The sequence below is a fragment of the Myotis nattereri genome (genome assembly GCF_964212035.1).
Source record: "Myotis nattereri genome assembly, chromosome: 5".
In the NCBI taxonomy this organism is placed as follows: Eukaryota; Metazoa; Chordata; class Mammalia; order Chiroptera; family Vespertilionidae; genus Myotis; species Myotis nattereri.
In genome coordinates, this window is record NC_138080.1 from 43,148,743 (window position 1) to 43,162,255 (window position 13,513).

At 36.4% G+C, this 13,513-nt stretch overlaps 1 protein-coding gene across 1 annotated transcript in view; it reads right to left on the minus strand.

Moving 5' to 3' along the window:
• The window catches only part of ANXA10 (annexin A10), a gene marked incomplete at both ends in the record, with an annotated part of 46,939 nt that overhangs the window by 4,014 nt on the left and 29,412 nt on the right, over positions 1-13,513 (minus strand). Inside the window, 6 exons of the mRNA XM_081092753.1 lie at positions 438-560; positions 2,558-2,616; positions 6,131-6,226; positions 6,885-6,978; positions 7,084-7,137; positions 13,308-13,387. Of these exons, the coding sequence (XP_080948879.1) occupies positions 438-560; positions 2,558-2,616; positions 6,131-6,226; positions 6,885-6,978; positions 7,084-7,137; positions 13,308-13,387 (506 nt within the window). The remainder of the gene's footprint in view (positions 1-437; positions 561-2,557; positions 2,617-6,130; positions 6,227-6,884; positions 6,979-7,083; positions 7,138-13,307; positions 13,388-13,513) is intronic.

The following is a 13,513-nucleotide window of genomic DNA, read 5'->3' on the forward strand; positions in this document are numbered from 1 at the left end:
AAATTCCTCCAAATTACCATCTATGGCTACCCTGCCTACTATGACAATATGGGAGGACAGCTGAACTGATCTTAGAAACCTTTTCACAATGTGGTCTTCTTGCAAAATGTATTTTTCTCAATGCTGGTCATACTTCAGTTCTTCAGCATTTAGCTCATAAAACACAATTACACAATTAGGAAATTAATGCTGTGTGTGATTACATCAATGATGTTTGCTTAAAACATGTGAAAGAGGAATAAGATCTGTAACTGATGTGGAGGGATTTCCTCAGTACTCTTGTTGCACTAGACTGCCTGATGTACTGAAGTCCATTATCCCTGTCAGTTTACTTAACTTTTTAGATTATAACATGAAGTTATTTCACCTAAAGCTCTTATTTAAGTTTCAAAAAGAACCAACTATGGGTCAAAATAAATCACGCATGGGAGGCTTACTTTGATATCATGAAATAGGGATTTTCCATATCTCTCTTTGTATCGTTTCCTGATGGTCATCAGGTCAATTTCACTTCTGGCAATGAGAATCCTAATTACAGTTTTATTATGGAAACCAAAGTCCTAAAAGATAGAAAGGGGAAGAAAAAAAATTAGAGAATAATACCTTATAATTTATCTGTCTAACATAGACCCCTCCTCTTTTCTATAGCAACTTGCTCTTCTCCCTGCATCCCTCAACCACGGGCATCACCATTCAGGGAGTGCCCAAGTCAGATTCAATTACAAAAATTAAAATTTTAGGTACTTGAAATATTTGCTGATTTAAGCTCAAATACTGAAAAATAAAAATAAAAAATCAATATTTGTGTACTAGCTTCAGAAAGAATAGTTTTACAACTTGTCTCTTTAAATGGAGGAATGGTGACATCCAGTGGCCAGTCAGCATAAACTAATATTTGATGTCAATGTTTTAGGTGCAGGCCCACTAATAAGCTTTACCTAATTTGAGGTGACTAAAATGAGTGATCTAACCAAATTTCCATATTTAACTCACATATCATTCATTGGAGGAAGACACAAAGATTTTCTCTGGCTAGGGGTTGTGAACACAGCTTTGGACCAATATTGTACATTTAAGAGCCTCATGTATGACAAATTTAATTATTTGATAAATATATAATCCCCCTCTTTACTTTCATACCATTTGGGGGTACACATAACTTCCTGTTTGCATTGCAACACACAGCAGGGGTACAGTTTTTATTTAGCAGAATAAGTAGCCCTCATGTGGGCATAATTAGAGTCGGTAATTGTGATTATGTTCCCATCTACACTCACAGGTGAAGCTTTATTCTATTGTTGGAGAAGAAAACTGTTGTAATCATCTAATAGCATTACCCAATACACCCTTTTATATAATTTTTTAAAATCAAATCAACATTTTCTGCTTGGAAATAGAATAAAAGAGAAATGAAGGATAATGAACATTTAATCTTCCTTTTTGTTCTGAGGATCCATAGGTTCTTGCACATAAATAAGAAAAATACTCTTTACACAGTGTATGTAACAGAAATATTCTTGACAATTAGCATAATATCCCAGTGTGGTGGAATAAGAACTATAATTTTAACAAACTATAAGAAGTTTGTTAAAATTTATTTGAGAAAAAAATACTCTTACGATTAAAATTACCGTAGTAGTGGATTGTTTTAAATAATTTCCATTGAGTTTTCAAGGCTTTGACATATGTATAATGATTTGTATCAGGCCTTTTCTTTTTCTACATATGTTTTGTGCACATAATGGATAAGGTATGAATTTTATCAGGCATTTAAGTGGTAGTTTCTTTAAAAATGAATGAACCAAAGGATGTGAAATTGACTAGCATACTAAACTATTGAAAAACATTCTCACTTAACAAAATAGTTTTAGAGTTTACTGCTGTCTAACTATATTTTTTGAGTATTATTTTTAAAATAAGATTTGATGTTTAAATATAACCACTGACATTATTTTGTGTTTTTAAATTTCAGGAATGTGCAATTTCTTACGCAGATTATGTAATGTTTTGACATTTTCTGCTCTATGCCATATGTTTTGCACTTGCAATAAGTATGAGGTTAAGGTCTTTAGCAAGATACAAAAGCATTTAACCCAACATGGTGACTCATTTGGTTAGAGCATCATTGTCCTGTGCACATACCTAGGTTTTGAGAGGCAACCTCCCTCTCTCTCTCTCTCTCTCTCTCTCTCTCTCTCTCTCTCATCCATAAACACATCCTCGGGTAAAGATTAAGGAAAAAAGAATAAAGCATTTGGATTTACCAGTTTGTTCAGTTGCTAAGAAATGCTAAAGCACATGCAGAAGATAGGCCCCAAGGAATCATATTTCTTAGGTTCGTCAATTTGATATAGGAAGAAGAGGATTATTTTTATTTGATGGGTATCATTTGGTATATAATATATTTTTACTTGAACATATTTTCTTTTTAATGAGTATACTTGTACACAAGTTTAAAAATGACAATCAATATTTAAATAATGGAAGTAAAATTAGTAACTTGAGGAAGTAGACACGACTTCTGGAGAAATTTTTTAAATATGTGGGTCATACTTACATGGATTGCACTATGTAGTCTATAAGCAAAGTAGGCTGGTTTGTCTCGAACACAGAGAACTAGAAAAAAATCAGAGAGAAAAAGAAAGTTTGAGAGTGACAATATATATTTTCTTCAAAATTTGAGAAACAATGAGCACACTATTTTTCTGTTACAGTTTTGGAAAGGTCTTTGTGAGCTCTATGTAGGATCTGTCATTATATACTGTATTGCAATTTCAACATTGAGATTAGTGGTAACCAATAAAAAACATAAAGAAATCTACACTAATAAAAGAGAAAAATGGTAATTGGCGTACGACGATACCCTTTTCATTGGCTAATCAGGGCTATATGCAAATTAACTGCCAACTAAGATTGGCAGTTAACTGCCAACAAGATGGCGGCTAATTTGCATATGTAGGCACAATGCAGGGAGGCGAAAGGGAAAGCAGGAAGAAGCCCCCTGCCACTGACAGTGATCTGAAACCCAGGGGGGAGCTAAGAGCTGGGGGGCAGGGCAAAGGCGGCCCTGGGGCCGCCTTTGCCCTGCCCTCCAGCCATGATCAGAGAATCAGGCGCCTTTTCCGCCCTGGCCAGTGATAGCAGGAAGTAGGAGTGGAGCCAGCGATGGGAGCTGGGCACGGTCGAAGCTGGCAGTCCCGGGAGCTAGGGGTCCCTTGCCTAGGCCTAAAGCGAAGCCCACGATCGCGGAGCCGCTGCAGCTGTGGGTCCCCACTGCCCGAGCCGGACGCCTCAGCCAGAGGCATTCTGCAGGGGCAGGGGCGGAGCCCGCACGATCGCGGCGCCCCCCGCTGCCACTGCGGGTCCCCGCTGCCCAGGCCAGATGCCTAGGCCAGAGGTGTTAGGCCTGGGCAGGGGCGGAGCCTGCAACCGCGGGGAGCTGGGAGTCCCCTGCCCAGGCCTGACACCTCTGCCGGAGGCCTCAGGCCTGGGCAAGGGGCTGATCAGGCGATCGGAGGGTGATGGGGGTCTATGCCTCTGGCCGAGGCATCAGGCCTGGGCAAGAGGCAGAGCCAGCAATCGGAGGGGTCTGGGGGTCCCCTGCTCAGGCCTGACGCCTGGGCCAGAGGCATCAGGCCTGGGCTGGGGGCAGAACCAGTGATGGGGGGAAATGAGGGTCCCCTGCCCAGGCCTGACGCCTCTATCAGAGGCGTCAGGCCTGGGCAAGGGGCCGATCCTGCAATTGGAGGGTGATGGGGGTCAACGCCTGAGGGCTCCCAGTATGTGAGAGGGGGCAGGCTGGGCTGAGGGACACTCCCCCCCCCACACACACACCCAGTGCACGAATTTCGTGCACCGGGCCCCTAGTAATATTATAATGATTAATTCAGATTTTCATTTATCTCTGTCTCTTGAAACTCTGTTATTTCCTCCATAAAATGTGTCCTCTTTATCTGATAATTAATAGAGCTTCAAAAAGACCCAGGTTACCACCACTGTTATAGATTTTTATTACTGTAGAATTCAATGTGACATAACCCCTTACAAGTGGTTCATCTTCCTGAACACTATTTTTAGGATATAGATTTGTGAATAGATCTAAATCTCTTAAGAAGAAACTATATGGAAAATAACTGGTCTATATCAGTGTTAGAAATCATTTCATCAAAACAATGATAGCATTAGAACAGCCTAAGAGTCTAGTTAACAGTAGTCCTTGATAAAAGTCAGTTGATGATTATAGACATTCAATATTGTTTATTTGAATAAGTCAATCAATTAAGAAAGAAATGAGTAATGTATGTATGTATGTCTATAACTTCTATGCAAAATAAATAGAATGATGCTAGAATGTATGTGCCTTAAGGATGGGGACTTTTGTTGCTTTTGTTGTGGTTTTACTGTCCCATATGCAGTGCCTAAATCAATGACCAAAATAATAAGTAATTAATATGAATGAATGAAGCAGTTAAATTGTTTTGGTATTTCTAATGTCCACTATTTCCTGTCTGACGCCCACTGCTTTGTGCTTTTTTGTGTGTGTTTTTTATTTTATTTTATTAATTTTAATTATTTATTTATTTTTATTTTTTTAATTCTTTATTGTTTAAATTATTACACATAGTATTACATATGTCTCCTTTTTCCTCCATTGACCTCTCCCTGGCCACCCCCCCCTGCACCGCCCTAATGTCTGTGTCCATTGGTCATGCTTATATGCATGCATACAAGTCCTTTGGTTGATCTCTTACCCTCTGCTCCGCTGCCTTCCCTCTGAAGTTTGCGGTCTGTTTGATGCTTCTCTGTCTCTGGATTTATTTTTGTTCATCAGTTTCTGTTGTTCATTATATTCCACAAATGAGTGAGATCATGTGATATTTATCTTTCTCTGACTGGCTTATTTCACTTAGCACAGTGCTCTCCATGTCCATCCATGCTGTAGCGAATGGTAAGAGTTCGTTCTTTTTACTTTGTTTGTGGCTGCAGTCTAGTGGAAAGAGAGCTCTATCTGGAGATTCAGATGGCATGGGTTCTAGTTATATCTTGATAGCTAATTAGTTGATAGACTTTGGAGTAGTTGCTTAACCTCCTTAGGCATTGTGTGCAAAATGAGGAGTTTAGATGTGAGTATGCAATTATTAAATTATATTGAAAATTTACTGAAATGTATGTACATTATTCTCAGAAAAATACACAAGTGTTCATATTTTGTATACTATTTTAGGGATTTCATACAACTCACCAAACCTTTTTTATGGAACCCTAGCTTAAAATTTCTTAAAATTCTGTTATTTTTCAGCTTCCATGCCCATGTATGTCTTTGTCACTTTAGAGATGGAAAAACCACAATATTCATTCGTTCAACAAATATCTGAGTACTTAATGTTTGCCTACTAAAAGCAACATATCAAAACGATCCCTCATTTTAATGTTTGCAATGTGTGCTCTCAAGCCATAGCACAGCACAGAGGAAAGCTTGGGAAGTTAATAGCAGTTTTTACGGATAGTTACCACTGTTTCTCCTTTATGTAGGGATACTTTCATTCACTTAGGAAGAAGCGGAAAGTATACTTCCTCACAGTAGCCTGAAGAAATCACCACTAAAGGAACAACTTGGTAAATCTTTTTCTATAGTAAGACTTACCCCTAAAGGCATCAATTTATTAGACATGGTATCAAAACACTCTTTTCCTCATGGAGAAAAATAACCCATATTGTTAGCATTAATCTGCTCTTTAACAAGGGAATGGAAAACAAATGAATTTAAAGGTGTGAGATCCCAATTATGAGAGAGAGAGAGAGAGAGAGAGAGAGAGAGAGAGAGAGAGAGAGAGAGAGAGAGAGAGAAAGAGAACACATTTGAGAATCCAATGTTTCCTAGTATGGAAGTTGAACCAGCTATTAGGGAAGTATGTTCATTCATTAAAGTAGTCAGTGTGCCAGTTTAGTGCATTGGATCTGTAGCTGATGTACTTTTCCTCTATAAAGTTAACATCCCTTCTAAATAACTAAATTTAGGAGAAAGTGACTCAACCAATAGCTTACTCATGCATCTTTAACATAATCAGAGCCAATCAGCATTTGTGGTGGAATAAAAGGTCTGCTGTACACTAACTAAAATATTACTCACCTATCGCAACTAGCAGCTCTTGAAAGTATCCATCATAACATTCATTAATGGCATCCACTATGTCTTGCCCAGAAATATTTTGAAATTCCTGGAATACTTTAACAAATTGATATAATTCAATAGAAATATCATAGATTTATAAATATAATACATTTAAAATACAAATATTGATTACATTGCTATACACAGGGAAGGTAAATAAAGTATAGGGGTGGGAGTTGGGTTGAAGTAGACCATCTTTTAAAAATGTTTATATATTTCTGTATGTCTTATATACGTAAGAAAACATAAAAGAATTTAAAAAATAAGAGAAACACAAAGGTACAGCAGTTTGGGGAAAATCAAAGTGCAAACTAATATGAGTGCAACTCTTAGATCAATACAGCAGCTTCACATAATTCATGATGTCAAAAGTAATGATCTTGACTCATAATAGGCTGATTAAGCTATGTTCACTATATAGTTGAGTAAGTTCTCCATCAAAATTAGAGATGGTTTTTAAAGGTTCGTTATTTAAAGGTTATATGCAGTTATCGGAAAAAATAAAATTATAGGGAAATTTTATGCCTTAGTAATGTTTTTAGGTGAAGCATGTCTGTATAAACACAATTCCAAATCAGTACCTTTGAGATAACTGGCTTTTCTTCTATTTATATGTAACATTCCCCCCCCCTCCTATTTTTTTCCCGTTAATTACTTGCTTTCTATTATATAATCAGTTAAGTATCTGAAAAGAAACCTGGTTACTAATTACCCAGCCACAGCTGTTGGTAACTCTTGTTGCACAGGATCACCTGTAGCATGGTTTTGTGTTCCCCTGTCTTCCGCTGACAGGCTTCCCACAGGACCTGAAACATCAGAGATGCAGGAAGGAGCACCAGAACCTCCCCAGGCCACACCAGTTTAATAATCAACGGGTCTTTACAGTCATTCTGAGAGCTGGTTCTACTTACCATTGCATCCTGAGCAGCCATGGCAGGGTCTGTGTAACCTTCCTCTCTGCTTCCCTGTAAAGTAAGCACGGGTTTTCCTTTGTAACTGTACTTAACTGACAATTTATATAGAATTATTGGGGCAAAAACTTTGAATCACAAACACATTGGTAATTCCTAAGAAAGTTCTATCATTATTTAGAGTTAGCCTTATCTTTCTTAAATACTTTATGAAATATCTTTTCTTTAAATGTGGGTTCTTTTGTTTTATTTTGTTTTTCTTTGCAGCAGTGGTAATATTTCAAAGATGTTGAAATGTTCTTCACTTTTCCAAGTTTCTGTGCAGTACCTTCTTTACCATAAAAAAGAGCATCCAGTGCCTGGCCGTGGGTGGTAGAGATGAGATTTAACATTGTTAGAGTGAAAATGCACAGAGGAAGAATGAGTTAATATTCGGTCTCCGACATATGAGATGAGATATATGCAACAATAAAATAACCATGAAATCTAGATTTGGTGGAGTGCCAATATTTTGTGATTTGTTTTATCCCCATCCCTTCATTATATAAAGAATAGACATGGCCAAGTTGACCTAAGGAATGTGCCTTTCCAAATAGGAGGACCCAATGCAGGATCCTCTGGTCGCTGAGTAATATGCAGGCAAGAGGGAAGAAGGAGGTAGGAGAGATAAGCGATCAGTTTATTTAGCCTTTCATTTGGGTTGAGATGTGGAGAAATGGCTTTTTTTAATTTTTATTTCATCTCCCCCCCCCCATATATTCTGTACTGAGAAAACACTGAAGGATAAAGTGGTTTCTTCTAGCATCTTTTCAGACTCCGGAAAGGGCCACATTGCAGTGATATGAAGCACAACTGGGCAGAGGGAGGTGCTGAATATAACTCTCTTGAATTAATCTTAACACCTAAGTGGCATGAATGGGTCTTAAATTTCTTCTCTGCTCCCAATGGAGGAACTGGCATGCCAGCTGAGATTCTGGTTGGCGAGTTTGACAGATGGAACTGTTTATGACCATGGCAGAGACAGACTGTTCCAGGAGCCAGGGGCTATGTGGTAGACCACTTGGCTGGAACTGTGTGAGAGACATGGCTAGTCTTTAGGAGGATTCTTCAGCTCCAGAGAAAGCAATGATGAGACTAAACCATCATGAGAGTTTACTTGGCTCTGACCAAATGGTGACCAAAAATAAACACATAAAGCTCATAAATTCACCAGCTGTATGGTTTGACAGCAAACACTGAGAAACACTCATATCTTGGACTTCTACCCCTTACATGCTAATGTCCAGAGTTGCCCACAACTACCCTTCCATAGCTGAGATGAGCAAGGATGTAGAACACATCTTGATGATCTGGGGACACTATTGCTCTCCTGTTGCCAAGACATCTCATAAACCACACTCACCTCTCCACCAAGAGCCATCTTAAAGAGAAGGAGGGCCAGGAATCTGACAGTTGAGTATTTAACTCAATAAACATATAAATGCTATTGAACATGTACTCTCACATTGACTGTTCCACATATTCTATATATTAAATTTTCCATATTAGATTAAATATTGGTTCTTTCCTCTTGCGAACCAAAAAATTGAAGGCAAATGGGAAAGATCAATATATTCCCAGTGAAATTTTCTTGTGAGTACATTTTAGCTGTGGAAATTTAATATGTTTAATTATAACTCAGAAGTTGTGTATGTGTATCATCTAACGGAGTACAGCTAAGGAAAAACTTACTGAGCCTATCAGACACAATAAAATATCAGGTGACTAAGAACGCACACATGCAATTCTTATTTTTAAAATCTGTGTATTTACATATAAAACTGTCCTTTATACATAGATAAGCAAGAAATAAAAGACAACGTTTAAAGTGAATGTACTTTCATTGATTGGTAAGATATGGGTGTTATATTATTTTCAAATTACCACAGTGCTGAGAGCACTTTAAGGAGATTGATAGAGTAAAAGGAAGTGAATAAGTTTGTGATTTAGCTTTTTCCACTAAGGCGGAATCAATCTGATGTCACATAAAAAAACAGCCTAAGATATAAATGCCAGATAAATGGAATAAATGAGTACAGAATTTGGATTAGGGGCAAAATAAAAATGCGAAAGGAAATTTGAAATAAAGGGAATTAAAATATAGCTGAGAATATTTGGAGCAGGTACACTGACTACAAATGATCACTGGAGGCTTTTGGCAATGACATCCCCAGAGTCCTCACTGTACAAGTCTGAGAAACTGTCACAAGGAGAATTCTGACAGCCAAGATGAGGAGTAAGCATCCAGTTGGGTAGTTTCCATTCTTTCTCTGTGAAAACATTTATCATCTCCAGTGTGATTTGCATATATTGATTAATTAATCTCCGAGTGACTCATTTTTCATTATTTGACAGATAATTAGATCTCCTGTAAGTCTAGTTTAATAAAAGCACACAGGAAGTATTATGAGCCCAGTTTAATGATTGGCATTAGTTTTCAAGAGGAACGTTTTCTGGCTGAGTTATTACTTTATTAGAAATAGCCCTGAGGGAAAATACTCTATAGATTCAGTGAAAGATCTTCTCTCCCAGAAAATATGACAGTGATTTCCAGCACTTCCCATTTCATGACCTCCTTAGGCTCTAGTGCTCCGATTCCCTCCATCTCTGTTAATTCACAAAGAGTTGTGTCTTAATTTTCATGATGTGGAAAAGGTGAAAGCTATGGACAGTCTTTCCTCTGATTCTGAAAGTCCCCATGCAGATGGAGGTAGAGAATGTAATATTAATAATTGAAGAAATTTACAGTATTTGTATTAAGGAGGGCATTGCAAGAAGAATGGGTTCACATCCCTTAATTTACAGAGTGAATTTCTCTAATCTGAATCACAAAAAGGTTAAATGATAAATCCAAGGACATATAGCTAAATCATAACAGAGCCAAGAGAAACAGATATCTAATACATGACTTATTGTTTTACAGAGATGATAGATAGATAGATAGATAGATAGATAGATAGATAGATAGACAGACAGGCAGGTAGGGACAGAGAGAATACTAATTCCAACAAGAGGGTTGAAGAGATATGGTTACATGGCAGCACCCCTCAATTGTTTGATGAAACTTATCAGCTCTAAATTTCATACCCCTTTAGGAATGAACTCCATTTTCTTTTTGTAAAATATGTGGATAGATTCTCTGTGAAATGGTGTACCCCACAGATAGTGGTCAGGAGAAGGGATGAACTGTCTCAGTTTCCTAATTCACTTTATATCTTCTTTCAATCTTTTCAATATGCTAGGCCAAATCATAAATCAGGAGTTCCAAACTGAAGAGCCAGTGGAATATCTTCAAAATATTTTAAAATTTAAGATAAATTATACATTTTACTAAGAAGTATGAATTATCATGAACTTTTGATTTCCAAAAAAGATGAATATTAAGGGGGATTATATGAAGATACACATTTTATAAGTTTTTTACTTCTATTTTCTATTATGAGTAAAATAATTTCTATTAAATATACATTTTTATACATTTTAAACTTTACGGGAAATGTAAAACTTTGTAAGTATATAATCTTTAAGTAAACTTCATTAATTTTCTTGGCTTTTGATAAAATCTAGGTCTCTATTTACCCTCATTTTTTATATTCTATATTGATAGAAAAATTTTATTACACTGAAAAGTTATTTCAAGGTTAAACACATACACACACACACACACACTTAAAGTTTAAACTCTAGAAATTTAACTTAAGAAGTTATACTTTATCCTGTAAAGTTTCAATACAAGTTAGGTGAAACCAAGTGATGAAATAAATTGTTGTGTGTTATTTTAAAATACGTGAGTCTATCCCGTGGTCGGCAAACTGTGGCTCTCGAGCCACATGCAGCTCTTTGGCCTCTTGAGTATGGCTCTTCCTAAGCCTTAGGAGTACCCTAATTAAGTTAATAACAATGTACCTACCTATATAGTTTAAGTTTAAAAAATTTGGCTCTCAAAAGAAATTTCAATCGTTGTACTGTTGATATTTGGCTCTGTTGACTAATGAGTTTGCCGACCACTGGATACAGATAATACTATAATATATACAAATACAGATACTTATAGACCCTATAATAATAAAGCATTATTGTTTAATTTCAGGGAAAAGGAACTGCAATTATGGATAAGATTGACTTCCCTATTACATCAAGGGAAAACATTATTTCATTGTTTTCCCCCCTTCTGATTTATTTTCTCTCATGTCTAATTTTCAGAAGTGCTTTTTCCCCCTGAAATATAAGAATGTGTGCTTTATAAAAATACACTGTGATCCTGACTCTTAGATGTCAGTTACTTTTAGGTGGTTTATAGCTCAACCTTTAAGGAGGTGTAGAGATTCTATCTAAGGGGTTATTTATGTTTTGGTCATTGACATTTTACCAAATAGAAATAGAACTGGAGTGGGATCAAATGGGGTTGGAGGTTAATTAAAGTGAACAATGGAGGTATAGTGTGCTAAAGTCTGTTTTCATATTAGCCCTCGCATGTAGGGAATGTGTAATGTTGGACAGGCCATTTAACCTCTCTAGGGCTTTAGTTTCCTCATCTCTCAATGGAAAAGATATAGCCAGTTGGGTTCCCTGGGAAGGTGACTCTGAGCTGGAGACCAGCATGCTCTTGTTTATTATGGAATATGCTTGGGATCAACACAGATAGAGGGAGAGAAAGGAAGCAGAATTGGGCAGAAGGAGAAGCTGGTGTCTGATACAGTAGTCTATCTAGCTCTGATATAGTAGGCCTAAAGAAATACATTTTTTTTCTATTGGAAAACATATTTTTCTTCAATAAGTAAAATACATTTCTATGTGGATATAAAGAAAATAAAAACTTATTTGGTATCAGAATGCATCTCATAAATTTACAATGGAATTATTTGCTTTACTCTTCTATTATCAACAATACATACACCAACGTGAAATTCTTATTGGAAATCATTTGTTTTAATTTATATTATGTAGCATCATTACTTGAAAATTAAAAAAATAATGTCCCTTCTAAATCGAGAGAACGTTTTAATTAAAATTAATTTTATGACATTTAAACGTTAGAAACCTGGCTGCTGTTGCTCAGTGGTTGAGCGTCGACTTATGAACCAGGATGCCACAATGCGATTCCTGGCCAGGGCACATTTCCAGGTTGCAGGCTCAATCCCCAGTAGGGGTCATGAAGGAGGCAGCTGATTAATGATTCTCTCTCGTCATTGATGTTTCTATCTCTCTCTCCCTTTCTCTCTGAAATCAATAAAAGTATATTAAAATTAGTTAGAAAGTATTCAATTGGCATGACAAGTGAGATTATTTTAAAATATTAATAATAATTATTAATGTTCCCTACAATCACTTAAACTTCTCTTACAAATTAAAATAAGCTTACTCTAAACTTACATAGAATTCAAGTTGAGCTATAAAAAATCAAACTTTCTACTCTCCACTGACATTACAATTTTAGATTTAGAATCCTCAGAATAGGACTTGATTCACTGAGATTGGTAATATGGGCAGTTTATGAACTACGCAGCCAAACCACTCAAATCTAAATAAAATCAAATAGAAAACACAATAAAGCAAATTCTTAATTTTGTTTTTAATTAAAATTTTAAATTTGATTTGCTTAGTACTGTGCCACTCTTTTCAATTGAACAATTTGAAGGAACCCAATCAGTGTGAATTACCATTCTCCTCAACTTGGGGCAATATATACTTGGCTTCCTCAATGTTTTCTTTTGTACTTCTTTATTCCTAATTCAAAACTAACAATAATGTGGGCATACACACACATACATACACACAAGAACTAAAATCCATGATTTCTGGCAATGAATGGAATTGTTAGTTTGTGCTCTAACCTGGCTAATATATTTATTCATCCACTAATTAAATCATACAAAATATGTGTAAAGTGCAGTATGAAGTTTTTCATCACATTAAAGGAAACCATACCTTCTGTCTTTGATTTGACATAGGAATCCCCCCAAATGAAGATAGCAAAATTACAGAGATGGTGTACTATTTATATTTGTTTCCTTCTATACCCAATTCATGTTTCTATTATAGTGGCTTTAATTGATTTGGTATTTAGTAAGTGTTATCATATAGAATTTACTGTTAAACTGGAGGTCTCTGTTCAGTTTTTTGAAAATGAAACATACCTATTTTTTTTAATAGTGCAAAATGGTGTGAATTTTTGAGTATCATACCTGGATCAAGTTCATGAGAGTATCTCTGAAGTGTCCTGAGGTCTCTGAGTAAATGTCTTCTTGAAGGTTACTGCCGTACTCTGAATAAGAAAACACCCATGTTAAAGCTGTGAGTTATTATAGAACCATATAGTGATGCACTTCGACTAAGTTAATGCTACTTCCTCAGCTGAGAGTGGAAAACAAAGGAAATACAATCAATCTGT